Source organism: Pyrenophora tritici-repentis, chromosome 3, assembly GCF_003171515.1.
Source record: "Pyrenophora tritici-repentis strain M4 chromosome 3, whole genome shotgun sequence".
Lineage (NCBI taxonomy): Eukaryota > Fungi > Ascomycota > Dothideomycetes > Pleosporales > Pleosporaceae > Pyrenophora > Pyrenophora tritici-repentis.
The window spans coordinates 596915-624681 of NC_089392.1; the positions used below are offsets into that span (position 1 = coordinate 596915).

General features: G+C 51.3%; 10 protein-coding genes across 10 annotated transcripts; 4 read left to right on the top strand and 6 right to left on the bottom strand.

The window, feature by feature from the left end:
* Nucleotides 1–47: 47 nt before the first annotated feature.
* On the bottom strand, nucleotides 48–2084 carry PtrM4_076170 (PIF1 multi-domain protein; the record flags this gene model as incomplete). The annotated part of the gene is made up of 1 exon (XM_001940584.2): nucleotides 48–2084. One exon carries the CDS (start codon nucleotides 2082–2084, stop codon nucleotides 48–50), a length of 2037 nt encoding a protein of 678 aa, XP_001940619.2.
* A 524-nt stretch (nucleotides 2085–2608) lies between these two features.
* PtrM4_076180 (FabG, Dehydrogenase with different specificities (related to short-chain alcohol dehydrogenase)) lies at nucleotides 2609–3465 on the top strand (the record flags this gene model as incomplete). The annotated part of the gene is made up of 2 exons (XM_001940585.1): nucleotides 2609–2657; nucleotides 2720–3465. The coding sequence occupies 2 exons, from the start codon at nucleotides 2609–2611 to the stop codon at nucleotides 3463–3465; spliced, it is 795 nt and encodes a 264-aa protein (XP_001940620.1).
* Nucleotides 3466–4168: 703 nt separating this feature from the next.
* On the top strand, nucleotides 4169–6080 carry PtrM4_076190 (Pyr-redox-3 multi-domain protein; the record flags this gene model as incomplete). Its single annotated transcript, XM_066106216.1, has 3 exons — nucleotides 4169–4359; nucleotides 4474–4872; nucleotides 4922–6080. 3 exons carry the CDS (start codon nucleotides 4169–4171, stop codon nucleotides 6078–6080), a joined length of 1749 nt encoding a protein of 582 aa, XP_065963154.1.
* Nucleotides 6081–7945: 1865 nt separating this feature from the next.
* On the top strand, nucleotides 7946–8421 carry PtrM4_076200 (Tymo-45kd-70kd multi-domain protein; the record flags this gene model as incomplete). Its single annotated transcript, XM_066106217.1, has 2 exons — nucleotides 7946–8131; nucleotides 8188–8421. 2 exons carry the CDS (start codon nucleotides 7946–7948, stop codon nucleotides 8419–8421), a joined length of 420 nt encoding a protein of 139 aa, XP_065963155.1.
* A 1163-nt stretch (nucleotides 8422–9584) lies between these two features.
* Nucleotides 9585–10763, bottom strand: PtrM4_076210 (PcaH, Protocatechuate 3,4-dioxygenase beta subunit; the record flags this gene model as incomplete). The annotated part of the gene is made up of 3 exons (XM_001940588.1): nucleotides 9585–10018; nucleotides 10068–10373; nucleotides 10427–10763. 3 exons carry the CDS (start codon nucleotides 10761–10763, stop codon nucleotides 9585–9587), a joined length of 1077 nt encoding a protein of 358 aa, XP_001940623.1.
* A 4243-nt stretch (nucleotides 10764–15006) lies between these two features.
* Nucleotides 15007–15972, top strand: PtrM4_076220 (Metaviral-G domain containing protein; the record flags this gene model as incomplete). Its single annotated transcript, XM_001940589.2, has 1 exon — nucleotides 15007–15972. The coding sequence occupies one exon, from the start codon at nucleotides 15007–15009 to the stop codon at nucleotides 15970–15972; it is 966 nt and encodes a 321-aa protein (XP_001940624.2).
* Nucleotides 15973–16839: 867 nt separating this feature from the next.
* Nucleotides 16840–17916, bottom strand: PtrM4_076230 (bax inhibitor family protein; the record flags this gene model as incomplete). Its single annotated transcript, XM_001940590.1, has 2 exons — nucleotides 16840–17323; nucleotides 17378–17916. The coding sequence occupies 2 exons, from the start codon at nucleotides 17914–17916 to the stop codon at nucleotides 16840–16842; spliced, it is 1023 nt and encodes a 340-aa protein (XP_001940625.1).
* A 409-nt stretch (nucleotides 17917–18325) lies between these two features.
* Nucleotides 18326–21288, bottom strand: PtrM4_076240 (Crp, cAMP-binding protein; the record flags this gene model as incomplete). The annotated part of the gene is made up of 2 exons (XM_001940591.1): nucleotides 18326–18700; nucleotides 18754–21288. 2 exons carry the CDS (start codon nucleotides 21286–21288, stop codon nucleotides 18326–18328), a joined length of 2910 nt encoding a protein of 969 aa, XP_001940626.1.
* A 1074-nt stretch (nucleotides 21289–22362) lies between these two features.
* Nucleotides 22363–23342, bottom strand: PtrM4_076250 (Rick-17kDa-Anti multi-domain protein; the record flags this gene model as incomplete). The annotated part of the gene is made up of 3 exons (XM_066106218.1): nucleotides 22363–22818; nucleotides 22868–23257; nucleotides 23325–23342. The coding sequence occupies 3 exons, from the start codon at nucleotides 23340–23342 to the stop codon at nucleotides 22363–22365; spliced, it is 864 nt and encodes a 287-aa protein (XP_065963156.1).
* Nucleotides 23343–25594: 2252 nt separating this feature from the next.
* On the bottom strand, nucleotides 25595–27190 carry PtrM4_076260 (ProP, Permease major facilitator superfamily; the record flags this gene model as incomplete). Its single annotated transcript, XM_001940593.2, has 2 exons — nucleotides 25595–26585; nucleotides 26634–27190. 2 exons carry the CDS (start codon nucleotides 27188–27190, stop codon nucleotides 25595–25597), a joined length of 1548 nt encoding a protein of 515 aa, XP_001940628.1.
* Between the last annotated feature and the right edge of the window lie 577 nt (nucleotides 27191–27767).

Sequence of the window (27767 nt, forward strand, 5' to 3'; positions counted from 1 at the left end):
CATCGTACCCAATTCGTAAACATAACAATCATGGGAAATGCCGCACATCACGCAGCAATGGGTGGTGACCCAAAACCAAAATCATCATCGTCGTCAAAGAAGCATGCCGCCTCCTGTGTTGATAACATGAACTCTTCAAACGATCCTTTAGAGCTGGATACAGCCACAGAATCTGTCGGAACTGCAGTGCGGGGACTCAAAACGCGTTGATTTTTCGCTGGGGGTGGAGAAGTCTGAGGCGGAGCCGTGGTAGACTTTCTTTTCCAGGGCCCATCCATGGACTTAGGTAGCTGTGAAGGTCTCAGCTTCGCAAGCTTGGCTTCAATACCCGTGGCGAAGGGACCTGGATTCAAGCATCTGCCTGCTATTTTCCTCGCAGGTCTTAATGGCTTGCTAGAGTTTGCAGTTGTACCTGCCTTAGCAGTCTTCTTCGCGGGCAGTGCAGTAGACACCGTCGGGATCGTCTTCTGCACCGCCTTAGGTGCCAATGGCTTCGCTGCCAGTGGCACAGGCATCGCTTTAGTGATGTCTTGCTCAGCTCGAGCTGTCACTATCAGCGGCGCTTTCGGATTGAGCTCTTCATCCAAGTCGTCCATGGAGAAATCAAAGTCCTGAGTTGACATTGGCGGAAGTCCGTCGGCCAACGTGGATGGTGCAATTACCGGAGCCTTCGTTGGTTCACTCGGCTTTGGCGCTACATCCGCAGCGAGATCCCGCGAGATCTGCGTACTGCTATCCAAAAAGTCATCCCAACAGTCTATCGGTGGTGAAACTGGAGCCGGAGCAGGCTTCGTAATTGATATAGACTTTGCAGTCACCAACGAGCTCGACTTTGATGCAGGTAGGCCAGGGAGTTTAAAGACTAGGTTCAAGTTTGCAGAGGTCGTTGTCTTGGCAATATGCAGCGCTGATTTTCTAGGCAAACTTTCAGACGGCACTCGACCAGGTACAGAGGGCATCTTAAATCCCGTTTGTGATGTGTCCCGTGGCGCATTAGACGGCGTGTAATCAGTTGCGACACGAATCGGAAACTGGGTCCGCCGGTATGGATGCTGGTCCAAGCCTCTGTACTTTGCAACGAATGGCACTCGAGTCAGCACTGTCTTGGTACCCTCCAGCTGACCATCCAAGACCAAGCATTCTAAACGGTCATTTTCAGACCGCAAGACACGTAAATGTTGACTCTTTGACAACTGGCTACTTGTATCTAGGTCTCTTAATAGAGTGACGATACACCCAACCTTGATACGCAGGCGATGTGATGGTATTCCGGCTGGATTCAACTTGTAAAGTAGCCCCTCGGCAGGGTCCCACATCGGGATGTTCAAAGACATATCCTGCGAGAGAATCTCTATGAGGGGCCCAGGTAGCTTATCCAATATTGCCTCAATTGTCTTGTTTGTGGGACCATGTGTGCGAGTGAAATTGATATCGGCTTTGACAGGTACTGGCTTTGGCGAGGTCGACGCCATGGTCGGAGGAGGAATGACGGAAGGGACGGGCACAGGCGGGGGTTGCAGGTTATGAAGACGAGGTTTTTCAACTGGATCTGACATGATCAGGTCATGGGCTTGAAGGAGCGAATCGTCATCCAAGTCGTCATCAGCCCACTGCTCGCCAAAAGATGTGTTCGATACTGGAAAGTCGAGGGCGATGTCGTTGTCATTATCGTCATCGTCATCCCATGGTTCCTTCTCTATATCTTCGGCGATGGCTTCCAACTTCTTCGTTAGCTCTTCCTCCTTCTTGCGCTTTTCTTCTTCCTTCCTCTTCTTCAAGCCCAAGAAAGCCTCCATCCCGTTCTTCAGCTGTGCCTGCGTACGGCTGTATCCAATGAGTTGTGTTGCAAGCCCAATGCCCATTTGCTTCCTAGCCGCAGCCTCCTTTGCCTCTTTCTCCTCACGCTTCTTCTTTGCAGCTTTGCGACGTTCCTCGGCTTCGCGTGCGTGGGCGGCTCGTTGGTCTAATTCGATGTCGCGCTCGAGTTGCTTCTGCTGCCGCTCGTTGAGCCGCGGGCCATTTTTCTTGTGCAGCTTCTTGAGCTCGGTTGAAGTGTGCGCAACGCGGTGTGGTGTCGGAGCCATGGTGTCGTGTACATGGCGATAGAGGGTGGGTGATTGTCTATATGTAGCGTGTAGGCATCAGTGGCAGACAGGATCGATTTGGATTAGGCGCCCGCGCTAAAACACGCAAGCACGTGACCATCCCTCTCTATGTACAATCACGACGACCTTCGGATTGAGACTACTATGCATCTTCAGCTCCCCCATGATGTCCCAGTCATACACTGTACATTCATTCATCGAACCATGTTCTATAGGCATTATTCACCCTGCACAAGAAAAGAGGCACCCATGATCTAGACATGACTCGCTGAATTGCAAGGGTGGAGAAACTGGAAAATAACAACCGATCACCCATGTGAGCGCAAGACTCGATCCACGAAGACGCATTTGGGGTACAGAAGCGGTTGGGTAGCTTCTCAGTCACGTACTTGCTTAAACAGTGGACATAGCAAAATATACTCATCACACCTCGATAACACTCGACACCAAGACCCGAGAAAGACTGTACCCACCTCCGGAATCTATATACTAATCCAAACACTATGGCCTTTGCTCTAAAGGGTGTTGCATATATTACTGGTGCTGGATCCGGTATGTTCAAGCAAACTGCATAGTAGCAGGACACTATCATGTTCACTGCTAAAAGGCGGCAGGCATCGGGCAATATACGGCATATGCTCTCGCAAAACAAGGTGTACGCTCATTCGCCCTGCTCGATCGCAACCCGGTCACGCAGACAATCAGCCACCTTAAACATCTTGCACCGGATGTTTCTGTAAAGGGATTTGAGCTCGATGTCACCAATGAGAAAGCGATCGATCATAGCATAGAGGAGACGGTCAAGGAGTTTGGACGGTTGGACTACGCAGTCAACAATGCTGGTATTAGTGGATTTGTCAAGACATCCGACGAGGTACCAAAGCATGATTTCGAGAAAGTCATTGCCGTCAACACTACTGCTGTTTGGCAATGTCAGCGCGCTCAGATTCGGCAGATGCTGAAGCAAGAGAAGCTTACGGAGTCGTACCGTTCCTATCGAGGGTCCATCGTCAATGTGGCATCCATGTATGGCCTAGTTGCACCGCCTCTCAACGTCCCTGCGACAGCATACGCTACAAGCAAGCATGCTGTCATTGGACTTACGAAATCGGATGCACTCGCCTTCGCGCACAGAGGTATCAGAATCAACGCTATAGCCCCAGGCTATGTAATGACACCCCTTGTGGAAAAAACCATGAGCCAGGGCAATATGATCGAAACCGAAAGGTTGAAAGTTCCGGTCCATCGTTACTCAGAGATGGAAGAAATTGGCGACTGCATTGCCTTCCTGCACTCGGATGCCGCTAGCTACATGATCGGCGCAACTCTGGTTGCCGATGGAGGATACACGGTAGTGTAGAGAGTTACAACAATGCATGATATCGGTGATCTACGGTCCAAGATACCCATGTCCTGTAGTTTGCCGATATATTCTCCAAACCCGTCTATCGTGCTCAACAAAGTCGGCCTCACCTCGGCAGATGTACATACTTACAGTATCTTCTCCACCCCACACGTCATACCACTTAGCTTGGGACTTACAGGACGCGTAACCGAGAAAACATTTGGATCGAATAGAGGCAGTCTATGACAACTCGCATGAACCCCTGGGTATCATCTATTCTACGGCACTCGATCGCCAGCCTGTGCTACTACCAGGGTGCCTGTCTGGCCGGCGGAAATGCTTTACCAGTCCGCGGAACATGAATAGTAACCCGTCTTATTCGTGCGCACCACGACTCATCACGATGATCCGCGATCTCGGAGCACTCCAGGGATTCACGTGGCATTTAGCGGCACTCCAAATTCACAGCTTACTGTGCTGTGTTGACTCGCGACATGGACTGGTTGATCCGATACATGACTCCCAGTGGCAGGGAAGCTGTGATATGAACGCGACACAAATAAAGTTTAAGAGCTCGTTCGCCTCGAGATGGATATATCCTTTATAGTTGTGCAATCCAGCTCTAACTACTTCTCTCCGTCTTCCCATACCTCTTACATAGTCTTCAGCACTCACACAGCGGACTACTTCAGGTTGTTTCTTCTTAGCCTAACCGAAAATGGATCCTCAACAACGGCTGCGTGGACCAATCCACGCCCAACGACACGTGCGCGTCGTATGCGTCGGGGCCGGTGCTTCTGGCCTCCTGATGGCTTACAAGCTGCAGAGACACTTCTCAAATTACAGCTTGCAAGTCTATGAGAAGAACACGGAGGTATCAGGTACTTGGTTCGAAAACAGATACCCGGGGTAAGTAGTGGAGCCTAAGGTGTGCCAACTGCGGGGACGATGCGCCTGTCGCCCCACGGCTGTGGAACCACTGCGAATCAGAGCAATTGACGAACTTTGCTAATTTGCTTCTAGATGCGCATGCGATGTTCCATCACACAACTACACATGGTCTTTCGAGCCGAAACTCGACTGGTCCGCTGTCTATGCCAGCTCCAGGGAAATCTATGCTTATTTCAACGATTTCGCGCACAAATATGGCCTACGGAAATACATCAAAACGCAGCATCAGGTGGTTGGTGCGACATGGAATGAACAAAAGGGGGGATACGATGTGCAGATCAAAGATTTGGAAAGCAACACCATCGTGAACGATCATTGCGACATCCTTGTAAACGCATCCGGCATCTTGAACAACTGGCAGTGGCCTGCCATCCCAGGACTTGATAAATACAAGGGAAACCTACTACACACTGCAAACTGGGATGACGACGTGGACTTGACAGGCCGACATGTTGGTCTGATTGGCAATGGGTTAGTCCAAAACCTTACTCATATTTCACGCGTGCTAACATCATAACAGCTCCTCCGGTATCCAAGTTCTCCCTACGATCCAACCGCACGTTAAGAAAATAACAACATTTATTCGTGAACCAACATGGGTCTCCCCAGTCCAAGGTCTTGAACAACATGTCTTCTCTGACAGTGAGAAGCTGGAGTTTGCCATGAAGCCCGGTGCGCTTATCGACTATCGCAAGAACATCGAACGTGGTCTAAACGGCCAATTCAGCATATTCCTCAAGAACACCAACATCAACTCAGACACCGAAGCATACTTCCGAACTCAGATGAAGGATAAGCTGAAGAATGAGTACCTAGAAGAGAAGTTGATACCCAACTGGAACGTTGGGTGTCGAAGACTGACGCCGGGTGTTGGTTACCTCGAAGCCCTGGGCAAGCCAAATGTACAGACAGTGTATGGCGAAATCAACGAGATCACGGATCGAGGCTGCTTGTGCAGTGACGGCAAAGAATACCCCATTGATGTACTGATTTGCGCAACCGGCTTCAACACCTCCTTCAAACCTCGTTTCCCCGTCATCAATTCCTCCGGCGACAATTTGCAAGATGCCTGGGGTAAGGAACCACGCTCCTACTTTGGCCTTGCAGCTGCCGACTTCCCAAACTATCTCATATTTCTCGGTCCCAACAGTCCCATTGGTAATGGTCCCGTGCTCAGTGCCATCGAAGCCCAGGCAGACTATATGTGCAAGCTGATTGATCGCTTCCAAACACATAACATATCTGCCTTTGCGCCCAAGACAGAGGCTGTCGACGACTTCATAGCCTTCAAGGATGAATTCATGAAGAAGACGGTTTGGCACGACGCCTGTCGCTCATGGTACAAGTCTCTCGGGCCCGACGGCCCCGTCACAGCATTATGGCCCGGCTCCACTCTACACTATATTGAAGCACTCATGGAGCTGAGGCTAGAAGACTGGCATGTTGAGTACAATGGAAATCGCTTCGCCTGGCTCGGCAACGGGTACTCGCAGACAGAGATCGATCCCACGGCCGACTGGGCGTTCTATGTCAGGGACAAGGACGACGATGAGCCGATATCGAGGTTGCGCAGACTTCAGATTCTTAATAAAAGTGGAACGGTCGTGCCTAGTGCTGGTGTTGATTTCACTGGATCAGGTAAAGGTGGATGCGAGAGGTTGGCAGACGCAAAGTTGTAGAGGGTCATCTTTTTCACATCCAAGTTCTAGCCGGTCGTTTAGTTCGGTTGGCATATCTTTATTGCGCACATATTTCCCAGTGTATGGTTTTTGGATCTTAGTGGGTTCTTGGAATTTTTCAGGGAGACTGACCAAGGGCCATAGTACTGGTCACAGCCGCAATTTGATCGTTAGATACTTCGTCGAGTTGCTTACAATTTTACATACTAGAATCTTTAATATATCACAACGTCTTCCTTCCTTCCTTCGCTTTTCTCGTTTGTCAGTCTTGGAACATCTTGACAGATCACTACCCTGGGACACAATGACATTGCAGAGGGTGATTGACGTCCATCTGTGAATGTTTCCCTTCCCAACGGAAAGTTGTACTCCCTTAATTCCGTAGCGCATATCGCCACCCGGTGAAGCAAGCGACAATAAACGTCAGCTTTCAAGATAAGGTTGCTCTTCCCGCGAAGCGACAGTTGAAAGATCTGCCAGTCTGCTAATTAGATCACACCGTTGGCCTCTTGCGTACCCACCGAACCGCTCTCATCGTTTCCGGTCTGTGTCTGAACTTTGTGAGTGCTAGTTGCGCGCGGGGTGGAATATAGCGTCACATGATTGGTCTTGGCATCCATATGGATCCGCCTGGATGGCAACCCACGTGTAAATAGGTTCATGGTACCTTTCACACAATCCATTTGAGAACTATAGTCGCACCTCGCTTACTCGTGCAAGAACTGTCATGAGCTCAAACTCGCAGTAAATCTACCAGTGAAACAAGACGACAATCAAAATAGCTACTTCCCCAGAAATTTGATATCTGCCGAGATAGACAGCCTCATACAGCGGCGATGCAACCAAACATGAGTAAACTGGATGAAAATAGACGAAGCGTTGGCGACGGATGGAGGCGTTGACCGTGCTGACTTAAGATTCGCGCTAGTCAGGCCCGGCTCCCCATCTCACGGCGCCCGTCGAAACTTCCTTATCCACCAGCGAAACATCGGACCACCCCCCATCCAATTTCCCAAGACGATGTACTGAGTTCGCTGGAGATCCGCAAAGCAAGGCATCTGTGTAACCTGCAAGTAAGCAGGATACATGAACACCGGTGTTGAGAAGCACTGACAACGGGCGAACGTTGGGGGACAGTGCGTGAACAGAAGAATACGGAAGGAATAGCGAGGGAACTTCAACACCGTGTTGCTTGCAGGAAAGTTAGGCATGACAAACATCCGCGGAGAAAAAAAGCCATCGGTTTGAACTACACGACTCGAAATAGCTTGCGAAACCAGCAGCAAGCTATTTCCAGACCTGTCGACCGTCGTTCAGAAATACCATAGCCCAACCAGCTGGACCCTTGAACATGTTACCTCTTTCGACTCGTTTCTTCGGCTACTGAGAGTTTTCCCCCCGCTTTCTCTAGCCCGAAGCAGCGGAGCATCATACGTGTACCGCCTTATTGCGGATGCCGAGAGATGCCCAGTTACCAGAAACATAGATGATGTGTTTCGGTCGCTACTATTTCCGTTGGGGGGCGGGCGGGTGATCTTCGGTGCAGGAGGCAAGACTGCAGGTAAGGCAAGGCGAGTGGAAGATGGTGTTGGGGTAGCCGACTCCGGTCAGTGGCAGGGGTTGTCAGACGTGCATCATCACGTGTCTCGACGACGTAGACGATGGCTTAGGGTCTAGAGGTCGGTTTGAGAAGCCTCGGGGGATTACATATGGTGGAGAAGGCCAGAGTGTATATATTCCGACGCTGTTTGCCAGTGTTTAAATCATCATCAGCATCCAGCTTCCCATCTTCCACTCTCATCATCCATCAATCAGTACAACACTTCTCAATACCAACTTCACCCAACAAACCAACAACTATCAAAATGCCTACTTCCCAGATCTCCACTCCTCTAAAGGGCGTTGACGCCGCTATTGTCATCGCTGCTCTTCACAACCACGATCTCATGATCAAGACTGTCTGCCCAGCGCTCGTCAGCTACGCTTTCGAGTCTGGCGACAAGGCCACCTCAGCCACATACACCATCACCGACAAGAAGCCCATTGGCCAGGTACGTCTACCACCACCTCCTCTTCCTTCGACCCCCACCACTAACACCCATGCCAGACTACCTACACCCTCACATTGACCAACGTCCCCGACGGTGTCGACTCCCTCGTCAACGCTAAGCCCCCCGTCGGCATCCTCACCATCAGCGGCAAGTGGCGAGTCACCGACGGCACGCTCAACGAGTCCATCGACATCGATGCCAACTTCATGATGAAGAAGGTCGCCAAGAGCACGGTTGAGAAGACGCACCCGGAGCAGCACTTGAAGCTTCTTGAAGCCGCAAGGGGTTAAATTGCGACTTTACGGAGTACATGGGATTAAAAGAGACATTGCATGCATAAGATGGAGCAATTGAACTGAATTTTTGGGGGGTCTGGTGTGTGCATTTAGTTGCGAGGGGATGTAGCATTGGTTGGAGTTTTTTTTGTCGATTTTTTTTGTTTTTAAATGCATCGGGTTTGGTAGTTGCAATAGAAGTGGCCTTTACGAGGGTCTTGAATCTAATCATGTGTTTCTTGTGCTTCTTTGGAATTGGCAACGTGTGTTACAAATTCTGAGTATGGTGGATGGAGTAATGGATATATCCTTGATGTACTGTCTTACATACATTAGTCTCGGGTGAATCCAAGGCGCTACCATTCAAGAATGTTACAGAGTGAGTGCTTTGCTCGAATTAGAAACATTCCGCATTGTCACTCTAGTACGATGAACAGAGCCCTCTGACATCTCTGTGCGAGACGAGAAAATCAGTCTATTCAGAGCTCATATCTCACAGACTTCCAGCGAGACGAGTCTTGGTGTAGTTGACGCCCTTCGTTCCAGATTCATGGAGTCGCCGCCATTTTTGACATCAGATGCATCGGCCACCACAACTACACCGATTTTTTTCTGTATGGCAATCACCATCAAAAGAAGTCGGTGACGGTCTTGAAAATAAGCATCTTGCTAACGTGTAGCATGCTTTCGGAGAAAAAGACCGCATCCAATAGTATAGTTTGAGACGTGGCGACTGTTATACTCACCAACCTCAGTCCCCAGAAGCCAATTTACATGCCATTTGCATTTGCGATACACAAATCGGTAAACCTAGAAGACTTCGGTATCGCTTTCGTTTTTGTTGAAGTCGCAGTAGTGGGAGAAGGAGCGTTCCATGCCGCGGAGCGGAAAGTAACGGTAGACCTGATTAGCACTACAAGCATCATTGTCACTCGCGCGAACTCTCCCAAATCGCATGTAGCACAATCGCTTGATTTTAGATTCATGGTGCTTGGATCAAATAAGAAATTCGGCTGATACAACAGCAAACCTTACAACAACGTCAAGAAGTGGAGTGCACACATCTAGCAGGCATGTGTACGTTCAGTTCCATCGTTCACAGTTATGGGTAGCGGTACTGATAGGTACAAAACGTTCATTTCTCTCATTACAATTTTGCTTTACGATTTTGGTACCATCTACTCCGCAGCAGGGGCACTCTGTGAAGGTGGCGAGGGTCCCCACTGTCCACAGTTCTGGCAGGTATCAGGGTAGCCTGCCCACGGACTTCCCTCCACGGGAACACCTCCCTCAGCCGTCCACCTGTTGACTGGATGTACCTCTATTGTCGCTTTGGGGTTAACGCCCACATCGATGGTGGCATACAAACCGTCCTCGATCGTATTGCCAATCAGCGAGATCTTCATGACCGGGTCGTCTCCGCCCTGGAAACCCATCTTGTAGAGGAAGTCTTCGTCGTTGTTCATGGCGGCTTGTGTGTTGGTGTTGTAAGGGGCCGTCTTCTCAACTTCATTCAGGAGGTTTTGCTCAATGTAGAATTGGCCAGCGTGCGAGACTGTACCGCCTTCGATCGTATTGTTGGGGAGAAGCTTGGCGCCGTGATGGATAATAGCTGCAATTGTTATCATGAAAAGCTGTTGAAAGGTGGTAAAGAGACTCACTATGTAGATGGTTCGTGCGGCCGACATAATGTCCAGGAATGACCGTTACGAATGTAGCAGTGCCATTAGCGCTTGTGGGTTGGACACCACGAAGAGCGTTGGTCACAATAGCTGTAGCAGAGCCATCACCGTTGCCTCTAGCCTGCACACCAGTGTAGACACCGGTAGAGTTCGCTCCCCACATCTCGACGTAAGCATCGGTGACAGGCGTGCAAGTTGAAACGTCAATAATGTTGACGTCCAGGTGAGTGATGGCTCCCCCCTCGCCAGTGACGATATCTTGCCGAATGAGCTCACCAGAAACCCCTAGTTGACCGTTAGCAAGCATCAAGTAATGTATTTAGTCTGCATTTGCCTACAATATGGACCCTCTCCAACCTCAGGATCAAGCGTGCAAGCTGCATCGACTCCATAAGTCTCTTCGACTTCGGCAGCGTCGCGACGGACGATTCCATGTTCTTTGGCGAAACCAGCCGCGACCCGGAGTTCGTGGAGCCTGGTCTCGCGTCTCTGGTGCTGCTCTCGAACCCACCCAGTCCCGACTAGATCACGCTTGCATGCCTGGACACTCCGACGGTTCGGGTGATCAAGATGAGCCTGCCTGCGCAAGACCTCTCTGTGCGTACTGCCTCCAGGGTGAGCAAGAACACTGGTAGCCAGAAGTAAGGCGTTGGAAGCATGCGCGAGTCTGACCATAATGGCGGCGAATATAGGATGAATGCGAGAGGTCCCGAGGTTAGGTAAGTGTGAAAAAGCTCGGTAGAGATCTTGTCAAAATCAGGTAATCGATGGTTCTTCAGTTTGGTACGCCAAGGATGGGTACCATGGTACTATAGAGGAGATAGAATGTCGAGGATAACTCATGGCACTCTGCTTTCAGTCTCTTTATATATTCGACATGCTGCGTAATAATGTGACTTGTCTTGCAGATAGTATCCATCTCATTCCGGGCATACGAGTATATGCACATGCCATTCTCAGTGCCGAGCGGTTGTGCAGGTGTTATCGGTGGATACTACCCTCCACATATTGTCAGGGGAGGTTACATTTGACATGGTTGTGATAGGCGGCGGCAGATGTTCGCTTAGTACAAGAACCCACAGCTATAGTGGCGCTCAATGAATGCCCGCTCTTGGCAGCGGGGAGCTTGCCGTCTTGTAGTCTTGGTACGATGGAAAAGAGCGTATTGCGTGGCGAAGATTAACCGACGTGACATTAACCGAATGTTGATGCTTAGAGGTACTGATATTTTGCTGAGTTGAGAGCCAAGGTTGAGATCCAATTGAGGCAAGGCTTTATTCGGCACGTAACGAGGCTTAGATTTCGGTAGTTATGGTTCCTTCTCTAGCTTCTCCTCCATCTCGATATCCACATCATCACCAAACCAGTTAGTCTTTGCAGCCTGAGTGGTCACCGCGATGGCCGAAAACCCACCAGCTCCCCTTATCATCTATACCTCCTTGACCAAAAGCTATGTCATCACGTGTATTCCCATGAGCACAATCACAGCTGAATTGAAAGTTCAAACTCAGTAAGGGCTCAAAGCGTTCAGACATATGATTCCTGGAACCTCCAATGTTATCGCAAGACGTCGCTACTAAGTTTCGAACAATTCTTCGGGTTTCATCGTTGTTTGCGGAAGCGTCATGGAACTGGCCGACGTAGATGTAGTGCCTTGGCTTACCATGGGCTGCAAGAATGGGAGTAGTGAGAAGGGGAATGCTAATTCCAAGGTATTCTATCATAGTTATATAAGTCTATCCGGAACGTTAAGAACTAACTCATGTTGACTTATTTTAGGAATAGTTATGATACGGGTCTCTAAATTAGGCGACGGTAAAGGGTGGACGTGATGGCAAGGTATGGAGGGAAAAGCAAGTGATATTAATGCTGAGTAGGTAAACCAAGGTAGCAAGGACTCAAATGTATGTTGTACTCTTGAGATTTTTCTATCAATATCCCTGATCGGTTAATGCCAACTGGTCATAGTCAACTCATACAACTTCCCTTGGTCGGCCCTTCACAGTTGCTTACAATTAGCCGCTGCTGTAAGTCGGCGCCACCGGATGCGCAGAGACTGGCTGTAAGACGGTGCATTCCGTGGTAGCGGCGGCAGGCTCGTGCTGTCTGGAGTACGAAAGCATGCCTATGCCTACCCAAGCTTTGGTGTCCGGGGCTGCGATTGAATGTACTGTACGACGCTATCTCCATACATGTTATACGGGCCAGCCCGAATGTCGATTCAGTCTCGGACATTGAAAAAGCTCACAGGCTAGCGGTGGCTGGACCGGCTGACGCTGGAACACAAATCTTGAAGCTTTGTGCGATGACGTGGTAGCTCACTGGGTAGTTAGCGCTGATGGAAACCGTGCACGACCCCGCAGTTGGAGGCTACCTCTATGCTTTCAAATCGTGTTATACCACTGGCTGGGGCTTTCATCTTTTTGTCCCGACGTAATGGTCCACCTGTTACCTGGTTGAGCTCAAACGATAACCCTCTTGTAATTGCACTCACCTCAACCTTTACACTATTGCAGTCCAGACTTTCCTTGGCTGCAATTGTATGTCAAGACCACTATGCTCACAAGCCACTCTAGTGCTACGAATATGGTTGTAGCCAGCGAATCTTTTGCGGCCCTCGCCACCCGATTCCGCACTTCTATGGCAGCTACTCCTATATCGTGTTCCACAGCCGCTGGTATGGCGGCTGAAAAGTCGTTGTCTTGGCATAAGATTATGTCAAGCAGGGCGGCCTCAAGACAGTACACCGGACATGACACAAAGCAACCAATGATGCGCAACTAGTCTGACAGCTGTACACATACATTCTGACCGGATTGATTTTCGATTCTCTTGTCCAGGTGTTGCAAGCCTTCGATACGTCTCGTAGTCGTACACGGTAGAGCGGGCGAGTTCCATACAAAAGGGCCGTTATATAATACCGGAGATGACGCGAACAGTCAGCCATCTGACCGGGACACAAGATGACGAATCGGGGGAACTCCAAGATCGACTAAATGAGGTTGCTCGTAGGTATGCCTCAGCGCAGCACCAGAAGCTCGGTGCACTGGTTGGGTTTATGATGAAGGCGGTGGTTGCGAAATGTCTAGAATGGATGGATATCGTAGTAGCCATCAGATGTAACATAGAGTTGTCGGCTCGTAAGTGGAATCCGAGCCAATAGACTTTGAAACACTTTTCAGTGATGAATGCCGCCTAAATTCAAGTCGTTGATAACCCTGCCTGGGCAGTGAAACAAGATCAAGAGAAAACATTGGCATCTTCGGAGAACTGTTCAGAACACGACTTCAAAAGCCATTTCCGAATACCCGAGTCATTTCTGGAGCCAGCAGGGCTACACAAGATTCAGGGCGACAGAAAAAAAAAGAGGATGCCAGATGCGGTGAAGACTGACCTAAGATGTACATATACCCGCTTGCATAATAAGCCAGGGGCAGAATGCATGACAGTGAAAACATGCGGCAGGGTCAATGCAAATGACAAAGCTACAGCAGGATTCGATGTTTCTAGGCAAGCGCGGACTTGTTTCCTAGTGACATGCATCGGAATCTTGTGCCGAGGAGAGGCTCTTCTAGGTTTAAATTAAGCATGTACGTTAGTTGGTGCATGCCCACATTCGGCAGGAAGCAAAGTTTTGAGATTTCATAATGGCATTCATCTGGACAGGAAACCGGTCGATGTAACGGAGGTCCTCTGCGTATCACCGGCATTGGCGCGCGGAAGTCGGCGGTCGTGGAGGGCATGAGAATGTTTTGGAAAGAGATGTGGCTGCGATATTGTCATGAGGATTCATGTGGAGTACTTGCAGTCTTTCGCATGAGGTGTGTGGGGCGGATGGCAAAGTCCAAGACCTAGGGGGCTAACATTGGAGCGATTCATGACGTCACGTGTGGATCTGTTCACTCAACCTTCGCTCCGCGGACACATCTTGTTTGCGAACTTGTTCTTTACCTTGAGAAAATGCCGCATTGAGCAGACACACCAGACGAAGACATGAGCGCATGAGATGGCCGCCACATGGGACTAAGCAAAGCACAACTACCGGCCTTGATGGGCGAATGCGGAGGATCCAAGGTCCAAGTACTCTAGACCCGTCGCACCAGGCTTCCGCAGCGTGCACCGAACATAGTACCAATCTATCATGCTCAATATCAGCGAGACGACAGCTTAGTATAGCTGACATATTGAGCCAAGCATTCCTAGTCAGTTCAGACGTTGAAGTTGAAGCTTGTGGTCGTAGCAGAGAAGGCATGACTCAGCGCACTCTTTGTCAAGAACATGACGCACTTGTCACGCTTCTCACGTACAGAAGCAAGCAAAGATGGATCGACGGACGTTGAGGATTGCATAGGTGCTTGCTAGTTGGATTGAGCCCCACGAGAGAGTGTAGCGAACAGCGCAGCCGTTCCTGCCGACTCCCGAGGTCGTTCCCGAAACACCAACGCCGGCACTGAAACACGCAACGCGATAACCCTGACGCTAGGGTATTATTGCCGTTTGATAGCTCTCGCGTCACGCACATAGCAACGAGGCGATCCCAGGTGTCATGTCACCATTGCAGCACGGGCGAATCGCAAAGCGTTAGCAGCGCTGAAACCCTTGCGGCGGTCACCCGCAGGGTCCCGAGGCTCCTTGCCCTCACGAACCCAATGGCATAGGCCGAAACGAGTTGGTGTCAGGAAGTGAGTAAAACTTAACCAGATTTTGGAACCTTGAAACCTCAAGTAGATATGGGGCCGAGCTGGGTCGACTGTTTTCTTCAATTCTCATCCTTTCACCTCATCTATTCGCGCATTTTGCAATGACGACATTTCTCAATTCTCCAAGCTCGCCGAAGCCGGTACACGGCACTTTCTATGATGACGAACGTAGCGTCCGGGAATCTTCGAGACATACGGCCAATCTTTCAGGCGCGACCATGTTGGATTTGATCAGCGGTCCGGAGGGAACCATAGCCGCTGCCTACAACGAGGCAACCACGCCTACGAAACCGACGTCGAGATCAAAACGGGTTCCCAATTTCTCTGCCACAAAGTCTCAGCTGCGACAGACGAACCGGACACTGCTTGAAATCGTTCAGAATATCCAGGCCGAACTCGCATTCCAGAGAGAAGCCATGCTTGACATGCAAACGCGCATTTACCACCTTGAAACCAGGCCTTGCAACCATGTCAGTAACAACACCAGCCACGATATTGAGTTGAGCCCCCCAAAACTCCCGTCCCGCAAGCGATCCGAGATCAGAGCCAAGCCCGTAAAGAGCACTACTCGCGAAACCCCAAGACGTCGAGATGCGCACCAAAAACACGGCGAGAAGCGGGGTGCTACCAATAAAGAAGGCGCCTTCTGGAAGTCCCCCACCCGTTTCTCCGGCTTCAACTTCAACTTCGATCTGCTAGAAACCGTACCCAGCTCAAGAGACGCACCAGAAGTAATTCCAGTCTCGCCCCCCGTACCAGAAAAAGACGAGCAACACGACCCATTTGCCTCTGGTGGAAAGCGTAAAACAACACCACGCATCACGCGTGTATTAACCGGGGAACCCACAGCCATGTACCACGACGTAGTCAGCGACATCAGGGAGCACGTCATCGACTTCGACCGCGTCAGGACGCCCATACCACCAATCCTGCAATCCCCCCCGCGCAGCTCCCGCAGCAAGCTCAACACGGCAAACACAGCCACGACAAACAGCCGCGACGACGAAATCACCGCTCTACCCCAAGTCCCCGTGCTCGCCCCGCCGTCGTCCATGGACGAACCGCAACACCACCGCAAAGGCATCAAGAGCCTCTTCATGTACAGGACCTTTTCCAAAAGCTACAATAAGTCGGATTTTGCCCCCAGCACTGGGGATCGTCGCTCCGGTTCGTTACGCTGTTAAAATCTCGGTGCCGCGGACAATCAAGTAACTTCTGAGAATAGGCGCACGCCATAACCACCACAACCAGAACTATCGGGAATTCGATAATTTGTTCACTTCCAAGACGACGAATGGGGAGCGCTTTCAGTTGGCTGTTACGCCGACGATTCCGTTGCAGGATCTTTATCATAGGTATCGTCTTGAGCAGCAGCAGCAGACGGTGAGGGCGTAATAGATGGACGGACGGATGGATATGGAATAGAAGAAGGGGGAGTTATTAGAAGGCTAAGAATGGAAATGACGAAAAACGACAACAAGATACGAACTTGACAAATATGTAAGATATACACAACTCTGGACCAACGGAAGAAGAAGAAGAAGAAGAAGAAGAAGAAGAAGAAGAAGAAGAAGAAGAAGAAGGGATATCGGCGCTTTCAACCCACAGGCTGTTTTCTGACAAGTCAAACAAATTATTTTCTATCACTCTTAACTATACACTTTATACTTTACATCTCTTCTTTCTTTCACCTCGCAGTAAACCGTGTCTAATCACTTTCTAATATTTCCATTCTTTCAGTCACGACCATAACTCATGTGGACCATATATATCCTTTTTCTTATCTTATCATGGACGAGATGCATCACCCACAACCACAACGTAATATTTATCACATGGAAGCACCGTGTCTCAACAAAACGACAGTAATGTATATTTCAATTGTTTTTGCTCATTTGTACGATATGACGGGAGATAAAGAAAGAGAGGAGCAATATGTACAGCTACAGTTCAAACCCATAGGCCAATCTACCCAAACGACAATATGCTAAGCAATTCCATGCTCATTTCCGAACAACATTGCCGATATATGTAGTCCCAGATTATATCTTCTACTTCCTCCTGTTCTGGTTCATACCAAGAATCTGTACCATGCGAATGAAGATGTTGATAAAGTCGAGCTCAAGCGAGATGGCCTCGTTGACAGGGTCCTTGGGGATCAAACCACGCTCAGCCTGGCGCGCATGGTTTAGCACCTTCTGCACGTCGTACAGGGTGAAGCCACCAAAGACGGCTAGACCTCCGTATAGCCAGATGTTCTCGGTGAACATCAGTGTGCGGGCAGCGGTGGCGGGAATGACCATGGGAGCGAGACCGGATAGAGCGACGATGGCGACACCAGCGAGGAGGGGACCACCAAGGTACAGGTACTTGTCTGTCTTTGCGGTGGCACCAACGAAGGCAATGGAGCCCATCATGCCGACAGTGTAGAGACCGGCGCGTGCGAGGATAGCGGGGTGCATGAAGAAGAGAGGCGACAAGAGGAGGGCTTGCGTACCGTTGAAGGCAGACCAGAGGGCGTACTTTTGAACATAGCTGCATCTTGTCAGTATAGTGTTACAAAGTTGAATGCTTCTGGGTATTACTCACTTGCTAGGGTGTGTCGCCATAGTGCCGTACATAGTTCCAATGCTGCCAACAAGACCGACACCAAGAACGAGCCACGGGTTTGCAGCCATAAGCCTGAAACTCCAACCATTCATGTGCAGAGCGCGCGCCGCAATACCAATCATTCCAATTCCGAGGCCAGTGTGCATAAAAGTGTCGTTGAGGTATTCGCGCTCGAATGGCGGCATGCCACCATCCTCACGGGTCTCGCGGTTGAAGATGAAGTTGATGCCTAGCAGCGTTGCGCCGAAGATACCGGCGCCGTAGAGCAGGCGCTGTCGCAAGTCGCCCTGGGCCATTGGGTTGTATACTGCTTGCTGATATCCTCGTCGGAACGCTTGCTGGAACTTGGAGACATTTTGCGACGTCGATACCGTGGGCTTTGCGGGTCGGAAGAATTGGGGGTGTTGCTTAAGTGGCGTGTTGTGGAAGGCGCGAATCGTGAGGGATTGCGGTGCTTTTGGTGATGCTTGTCGCAGTGTCGCCGTGATGGCGAAAGGTCTCCGTAGGAGCGACGCCATGTTGTGAGTGCTTTAGCGATGTTGTTGTCGACAGGAAGGTGAGCGGCGTAGGGATGATATATGCGAACTATCATGACGTTTTCAGTAGAAGGCGCGAGAAATGCCAAGCCACCGTAACTCGGACGCAATTGTAACCCCGCCACGCATCACTCTTGCATATGCACACATGGCGAGATTCGGCGTGATATCAACATTTCGAAGCTTCTATTCTCTTATGTGTGTTGGAGAGCTATGCAAATAATACTACGTAAATCTGATACACCAAAATAACGAGGAATCTAGCGTGATATCTACAAGCGCCACCCAAAGAGATATCCAGATCTAGATTTGCGTCCATAGCAAAGTAAGTTCAATGCGCCGTCTTAGATACCATACAGATCGTACCATAAAATCATACGTGTTTATATCATCACCATCGCGGCAGATTTCCTTTACCATCGCGCCATCGTCCGTCACTAACTGTGACGAAGTTGACGTTTCTCCCTCTGTTTCGTACACTCTCTACGCCTCCGGCTTCGATCCATCTGCCCAGATTCTTGCACTGACTAACGTCAAAGCGCTCCAAGTCTCTACATCCTTCAACTACAGCTTCTACGCCCGTGCCAGTGACGCGGACGCAGCCCCGGACGGACAAATTGCGGAGCTCAAGTAGGTGTAACGATATGCAGCGGAGCGATGTGTCGGAGACGGCGGAACCGCAAAAGGCAAGGTTGAGGTGGGTGAGAGAGGGAAGACCGAGGGCAAGAACTTCCGTGGCAGTGTCAGAAAGGGCACAGCAAAAAGACTACATCACATGTAATTAGCACTTGAAAACTAGCTGTCCAATTCGCGACTTACCAGATCGAGTTCCTTTAGTCCCTTGGCTGCATTCGTAAGGTACACGATCGCATTGTCAGTCAAGTACGTGCAATCGGCGAGACACAGCTTCGTCAGCCTCGGGAAGGGGTAGACGCTCCAATGTTGGAAGCCCACGTCCGTGATAGTCGTACACCGCGTCAGGTCAATGCTTTCGATGCGGTTTGCTGCATGAACGGCGATATGAGCCATGCTTCGATCGGTAATATGCTTGCAGTAGCTCAATGTCAATCTTCTGAGCTTCGGACAACCCACCACCGTGCCGGGTGGTAGAGGCTGTGGGACGGGTTGACCATTGGCACCTCCTTTTCCTCGGCGGCCATTCATTTGAGCTTGGTGTTGTGCATGCGCCATTGCCATTTGCGGATTCATCTCAGGTACCACCCATCCAATCACTCGGGCTAGAAGGTTATCTCCGACTTTCCTGCAGTTGCTGAGATCTACTTCTTCTAGTCCCTTGGCCTTTTGAACCATTTCCAACACAGCTGGTCCAGTAATGTCCCATACGCTCTTCATGCGCCATATCCTCACGCTGGGTCCGCATGTCTTTGCTAGTTCAGCAAAGCCCTCGTCGGTGACGTGGAAACAGTTGCTGATATTGACATATCTAGGGCGAGTGCCTACAAACGGACATATTATATCGACTAGTGCTCGGTCTGTGACCCTGCGGTTGTATTTGGTAAGATCAAGGTTGTGAATTAGGTCTGGAGACTCGGATATCATCTTGCTCCAATGCGATGAGATGGTGCGTAACTTCATCAATTCATGTATGTCCATATTAGCCAGCACCTTTGTGAGTATGGGATCTGGCAGTCTGCCTCTTGTGTATTTGCTTGGTCGTCCGACCAGCCGCGGCCGCTTGAAGTCGAACGGGACCTCTGGTGGAGTCGATGCGTGCTTCGATATGGAAACCGATGGTGAAGGCGAAAGCGGGGAGCCGCCAGGTGATTTGGAGAAATCAAGGTTTGCAGGAATAGTGGGTGACTCTTGTATCGAGGTGGGCGTGGGTGGGGCAAGAGATCCTCGTCGCGAGCGCGATCTGACATTATCGAGGTCGACGTTTAGGAATGGATCGGGGTCATATGGCTCCATCATCTTCTCATCCCTCCGTGTGGGTGTCACCGGATTATCCATGTCAAGTGTGTCATTAAAGGTAACTGTGGGTACGCTCTTCTTGCGCCGCGGCGTCCTGGGCATTATATGGTCGGCTATGGCCAAGTCATCGATATTGGGCGGTATGCTGTGTGCATCGGCCATGCGCACGTCGTCGTCTTTTGCTGCTCGTAGACGCTCTTTTGCGACAGACTCTACCTGTCGGCGCACATCTGGCGTGCACCTTTCCCACAGTTGGTTCAGCGTATCGCCACTAATCATCAGACATTCAACGGCCGATACAGAACGTACAGTGGCGGTGCGACGTGGGGCAAGCGAAAGACTGACAACTTCGCCAAAGTACTGTCCAGTCTTCAATCGGGCCTTGACCTCCTGGAAATGATGCTCGCCAGCAGCTATGGATTTCCGGCGTCCCATGGTAGGTGAAGTGTGGCCATTCTGCTCGGGCGCATTCGTGTTGATGACTTCGACCTCGCCCTTGACGATGAAGAAGACGTCGCGCCCCTGGGTGCCCTGTTTGATAATGTCGGTAAAAGGATCGAACGAGCATGGCTGGGCACGCATGCCGATAAAATGGAGGATGTCATCCGGTAGCTCAGAGAAGAGGGGCAGTTCTTTGAGCAGATGTCTCACATGTAGACTGCCACTTCCGAAAGCGCTGTGGGCGATGGCTTCGGTGAGTCCCGGGCTGGGCGACTTCCTCTTCTTGAAGGCATTGATCTCACCCTCGCGGAGAGTGCCGCTCTCTGCCATGACCACATCGCCATCTTCGCGGTCGCGCTTGCCTGTGATCTGGCGAATGGGTATGGCGGGGCGTTTGGCGCCCAGCTCCGACTTTTTGCGTTGCAGGATGGCAAGGCGCTCCTGGGCTTCGTGTCTGATGGCAACCTCGACGTCGGGGAACTTGGGCAGCTCTTTGGTGAGGTCCTCCTTGTTCAGCCGCACGACCAGCGAGCGCATGTTGGCTATGATGGTGGCGGTACGGGGAATGTCCATTAGAATGCCAATCTCGCCAAAGAAGGCACCTGGCTTGAGTTCTGCATATGTGCTCTCTTGATCTCGCGAGGTCACGCGCACGGCGCCGCGGACCAGCCAGTACATGGCCTTGCCCGTCTCGCCCTCGGTGAGGATGGTATCATGCGGCTGGTACAGCTGGGGCTTGAGATGCAAGCCGACCTGTGTGAGGAATTCATCGGGCGCGGCCTTGAACAGCGGGAAGGAGCGTAGGCGGTCAAGCAGGTCGAGCGGCAGACCCTGGATGGTGGAAGCGGCCAGCGGGGAGGGTCTGACAGGCCTGGCGGGATTGGAGTCGCTGTCGTATGCGCGCACCATGGCAAAGGGGTCGGGCACTGCGACGCCGCCATGAGCGCGTACAGGGCCACTGCCGGATCTGTATCTGCGCATTGTGGTCGTGCTGGCCGTCGACACCGCCTGGGGCAGACGTGCCGGTCGGGAAGGCGCGAGGGGCAGCCGTCACACAGTCCGGGCAAGAGCGACTCGAGCAATGGGTAACAAGGGAAGGTGCGGGGTGGCGTGTGTTGGTGCTGTAGCTGGGCAATCCTCAGCTCATCGTGGTGCTCCGGGCTGCTCTGGACGTGGTGTGGTGATAACGCCTCGCGTTTGCTTGTTGGTCTTGGTTGATTGCTCGGCCAAGGAGCGCGCGATGCAGCGACCGACACAGCTAAAAGCCGCCAGCTAACACAATGGAAAGATACAGTGCAACAGGCAGTGCGGGCACCTGCTAGGCGTGGCAAAGGCTCGTTGCTGTTGCTGTTGCTGTTGCTGTCTCGCGTGTTCTGGTCGTGTCGTGTTTTGGTCTTTGTATAATTTCTGACCGGACCCGTCGTGCTTCGGAGGGATGATGGATAGACTGCTGCGGGACGAGGCTTGGTCCCGCAACGCGGTGCATCAGCCTAACTCTAACCATGTACTCGACCTTCTCGAAACCATACAGACGGCGTCAGCCAAGACCCATGACTGCGGACCCTCGACGCTGCACGCATGCATCCTTCTCGCTGCGAGTGTGCTTCCCTTTCACCTTTTTGCGCCTGCTTAGCTTGCAACACGTGCGCTGCGAAAACAAGGCCCCTTCACCCTCCAGGCCTTCTACAGAGCTTCCAGAATAGCGGTCGCCGGCAAAAAGCAGCAGATCCATGCTTGGAGCTATCGGCTATCATCAGCCCAAGTGCCCACGCACCGACATCTGACCCCTGGCGCCCCCCTTTGAACTCCAACCGTCGCGTGGCCCCTTCACCTTCGCATCAGACCGTGTCGCAGACAAGGCGCGCCCGTCGCACGTCATTCCCGTACCAAGCACATCACTCAACCAGCAATCATGCATGTCACTCATCGACCGACCTCCTACACACACACTGTCTTCACCCTTTTACATGCATCAATGAGCGCCCCAGGCCCTGGCTAAATATACATTTCCCATGTCCAACTTGTCAAAATCCTGCGACAGCCCCCAGAGACCACCTAGGGCCTCCTTCGATCATCACGCCGGTATTTTCCACTGCCATCATATCTGTCATCGCCGTGTCTGTCATCGCGATTGTATCTTTCATTTCCATGTACACTTTCCCGCCCCATTTCTCCATGTTCTTTCCTCTTCTTTCTCTCGTCCCATTGGCCACTCACCTCCCTCGCACCAACGCCACCTATAATGGCCCCAGCAATAGTGGCAACCGTATCGTACTTTCCGCCCTTGGTAGCCTGGTTGCCTGCTAGGCCACCCACCAACGCCCCTCCCACCGTCGCAATCAAGCGATGTTTCGCGTCGCTCGAACGTGAACGTGATCGAGAATCTGAACGCTGGTGACGTGAATCACGACGACTGTGCTGTTCAGATCGTGGCGGGGACCATGATGACCGTCTTCGGTGAGGTGCCGGTCGGCGTTGCTCGTAGACTGGTTGGACTTGAGGTGCGTATGCCTATTCCGGTCAGCTGTACACCCACATCTTCTGTGGTAGAGAGACGTACTGCTACCTGCACACCTCGTGAACCATTGTATTCATCACGAGCGTTGGGTACTTTGAAGCCCGGTCCTGGTGTCCTATAGTCGTTTCGTCCCGTCTCATAGTAGCCTTCTTCTCTTCCATAACTGTCTCTTCTGCGATCGGGTCCGTACATCTCTGGGTCCGATTCGTAGTCAATCACGTCTTCTGAGGGACAGTGAGAGGGTCTGTATCCTTTGTCTGGGTGACGAGATGAATCTTGTGGCAGATATTGTTGTCTCTGTCCATTCTGGTACTGTTGCTGACGTTGCTGCTGACGCTTCTTTCTCCCTGGTCGTGGTACTTCTGGTAGACGGTCGTAAGTCCGGTCCCAGTACTTATTAGCAAATCGATCGAGACCCTCGAACCCCAGCTCCTGTTTTTCAAGAATCCTAAGTCAGCACATGGGCCAAAATAGATGTCGGATCTCGGCAGCAACGTACCACCATCTCTTCAGCCATGGTAACGACTAGACCTTTGCGGTTGGTCTTCCGGGGTATCCGTGTCGGTACTGGCTCCGCGGACCGATTATACGATAGAAGAGTAGTACTTGTGCCTGACTACTGGCGCGCCAACTTTCTTAACGTCCATCATTCCTTGGCAGACACCATGGATGCCTGTTTTTCTGCATCTCCAATATGACGTATGGGGCGGCTAGCTAGGATAAAGCTAGACGGCTGGCGTAGCGCCAGCCTTCTCCAGGAACGGGATCCGGCACGCTGCGGTCTGGTTGTGACCATTGCGCTGCCGTCGTGTCCTGTGCAACGATACCCCGCCATAATCTACAGCGGCTGATAAACCTGCGCTTATCAGCTGTGGTGAGCAACAGTAGCAGTTTCCAAATTTTGCTGTATTGGCGGATTCCACAACGGTTAGCCACATGTGGAGCCATCTGCGCCACACCCATATCCCTCCCAGTCTTGTGGCGATGTCATCAAGATATCAGCCACAGTGTGGCAATTCAGAGCAGTACACTGGTACTAAGACATCGACCTGGCAAGTTATTCAATGACAACAAGGTTAAATAATAAGGAATAGTAGGAGTGTAACAGTCGAGATTAGAATACTGTTCAGCTATAGGAGGCGCGTCACGAGCGGAAACCTCTTATTTCCAAGCCCGCCCGTCTTGAACCAGCAAACAGACCCCTTGAACATCAATGATACTAACGAAGGAGGGGATATGACTGCAGCTACCATTCTAATTGTCCAGAGCCGTATCTTCCATCTCGTATCACCCACTCGACTGATCTCATCGCGGATTTATACATGAAGTTCTCACAACCAACGAAGTCTCCACCTCAATGTCAAACATACACGATCTCACCTCTAGGCTGGTATAAACATGCTTTGCCCCCACAGATATTTTGGGCTTCAATACCGACCCAACTGCCTGGTAAAAAGCGAATGAAACATCCCTTCTCGTAAACCCAAACACCCACGTTACAAGTTTCCACCAACACGAGCACGCAAACGCAAACTACTTCCCGCTTAAATCGCAATGCATAAAGCTCCAGGGCCTATGCAGCAACGACAGATGCACAAAATGCGTTTGGGTCACAGGCCAATGGTTCTGCTGATGCGCATGGGATAGGGGTTAGTATCATCGCGGCGAGGAACGTGTCGCTGTTATGCGCATAAAGTCTATTTATGTAATGGGTAATACAAGACTTCTAGAAGTAATGTGGGATGGGTGTGAACATGTCGATTGGGACGGATGTACTTGCAGTCGGAGATTCATAGCAAGAGGTAGCAACATGTAGAACAGTCCCCGCCCTATCTGATGAAAGCTAGCATCAACACCAGTATTGAAGTTAGAAATCCTATTAACTATCGTACAAGCTACTAAACAACATCGAGCCCGTAGACCCGATTGCCTCAGCTACGGAAGGATTTCAAGGTTTCACAACCCGCGCCTACATCCGCATACGCCCTACCCAACCAGCCACCAACCCAACCAAACATATCCTTCCAATAAACATTTAACCTCCAGCAGCCTATTTATTCTATCACATCACATCTCCTATCCCTCATTCCCTTGTCTTACCCATTCTAAACAACATCCACCACTTACCCCACCTTCACCCACCGCACCAACAATCCACACCAAAACCCCATCACACATCCACCCTCACGAACTAACAAACACCAAAAATACACTCTCACTTACACTACCTCATCTCACCTCACCTCACCTTACCCCCTACCACCTTAGCTTTGGTATGATCTTGGACTAGCCCCACAACCTACCCTCGCACATCCCAATCCTTCGGTATACCCAAAAAGGGTAAACTCCGTAAAAACATCGGTTACGTCGGTCTTCCCCATGGGTCCCACCCAACAAGCTAAGGGAAAAGAATAGCGTCTCGGCGGTTTTTTTCTCGTAGGATTTTTTTGTTGTTGGGGCACGTGGTGCGCATAGCTAGTTACTTGTGGGCAGTGGGGGTAGTTGTGTCAAGTGTGGAGAAAATATGTGGGGGTGCGCACGTGGGGAGTTGGAGTTGCATGACGGGAGAGGACGAAGGAACTGCTTTGGGGGAAAGAAGTTACGACTGAGAGAGGTTATTCGGAGAAAGAGAGGCATAATTTCAATGTGTTCATTTATATTTGGTCATCATATATATCTGGTATCGTAAAACCGGGCTTCCGTCAACGGTACAGCCCGCATATTGCTCGGCATACTCCCTGCACCGCAGGAAGGGCGCGACTACTCCGTTCAACGCTTCTCAGTAGTGTTGGAGTGGTCGAGGACCTCAATAGCCTGAGCGCCATTCTTCTCGCTGTGCATGCTGCCACTTTCAACGTCCTTGGCAGGCTCGATGTTTGCGCCAATGGGACCTGCCTCCTCGAAGTGGCGACCCTTCTTCTCAGGTCCGAGAGCAATGGTGACAGCAATACCAATGACGATGATGGCGGTAGCGATACCCATGACGGGTCCGTAGGCAGGGGACATCTTGCCCTTTGAGGTCTTGATCATGGTGGCCTCGGCGACGGCGTTGACGATTTGAGCAGAAGGCGAGGAGATCATGTTTCCGAGTTGGTAGGTGATACCCACAAAAGACGAACGGAAGGCGGGTGGGGAAAGCTCGCTCAAGTGGATGGGAATCACACCCCAGGCACCCTGCACGAAGAACTGGATCATGAAGCCGGATGCGGAGAGGCCGCGCTCGGTGGTGGGTAGAATCCAGGCGGGGATGAGGCAGCCGGAGATCAAGACGGCACAGAAGATCATCCTGCGGCGACCGAACCATTGCGAGGTGTATCCGAGAATGGTTCCACCAACGCAGGCACCAGTCTTCATCAAGATGGAGGCACGGGTAGCGCCCGCGGGAGTGAGATGCTTCTGGGCCTTCATGAAGGTTGTGTAGCTGTCCTGGCTAGTGTGGGAGTAGTAGTTGAACCAGGTCATCAGGAAGATGCAGTAGAGGCACATCTTCCACTCCTCGCGGAGCATGATCTTGGTCTCAGCCCAGAAAGCTCCAGGAGCCTTCTTGGTGCCATTCTTTTTCGCCTCTTGGAACTGCTTGGACTCGGGGAAGAGAACACGGACGAAACCAACAGCGATGGAGAAGCCAGCACCGACCCAGAAGACAATCTTCCAGGTGTTGGTCTCGCCACCGACGCCCAAGTTGGCACAGGCTGCCAGGACGTAACCGAATGAGTAACCTTGTTGCAAGATACCGCTCATAAGACCACGAGCATCGACACTGTTTTTGTTAATATTTGATGTAGACATGAGATATCGTCAAACTTACGGGCAGTTCTCAAGTGCCATGGAAATGGCATTTCCGTAGACACCTCCCATGAAGAGACCGAACAGACTGCGCACACCAAGGAACTGCTGGAAGGTTCCGGCATAGATGGTAGCAACCTGGAGAAGACCGAGGATGATCATGTTGGCAACCATGGGCCACTTGCGGCCAAACTTGTCTCCTGCCACACCAAACATAGCAGCGCCGACAGAGCGGAGAAGCAGAGTCAGGGTAATGGCAGTAGTGATGGCAGTGTTGGTGGTGTCATAGTAGTCGGCAAGCTTGGTTGTCTGGATGGACAAGGCGTGGAAGTCGAATGCATCGGCAGTCCATGCAAGGAAACCAACGATGAAGTAGAGCCAGTCTTTCAAACTAAGCTGAGCAAACAGACTGAAGGGGTTCTTGAGAGGCTCTGGCTTTTGCCACTCGCAGTGCTCCTCGCCGTACTCATTGCGAACAACGACGCGCTGGTCCCAGGTGAAGAGGTCCCTCAGACTTTGCTTTGCGGTAGGAATGACGCCCTTGGCGAGGGGGTCTGCGGGGCGGTTGGTGCTCGCCATGGTGTGTGAGGTACCCGGAATTGAACTTGAAGGCAATGTGATGGTAAGACTGCCCTGGAGAAGTAGGCGCAGATCCGATCGCAATGCTGATAGCAGAAGTGAACACGAGGGAGGCCAATATATACCTGTGTCCCTTCGGGATGGATAAACCACCTCGTAACGACCCTATCAAGGCCCATGTCAGCCATCAGTGAGTCTTGATGCCAGCCAAGGCATGCCGAGGATTGCCAAGTTGAACCATGCAATGGCTGTTGGGCAAGGCACGGTGAAAGCACCCCTCTTAAGTGTGCCAAGCGTTGCACAGCGCACTAAGCATTCCAGTGGACCGCACTAGCACAAGTGCGCAAGTGAAGAAACCAAAACACGTTCCGGGGTCGGAGCGAACGTATCAGGCGCACGAGGAGTTTCCTCAGAATTGTGGGCTCCGATGATCTTTGCGCGCCGTTGACAGTTTTCCCCGTGGGGTGCGATCTTGTTTTCCCACAACGTGGTAACTTTTGCGACGTCACTTGAACTTGACAACGTCAACGTATTCGGCCGACAAGCAAAGTAGCACCGACAGCCGTTTGTGCTTGTG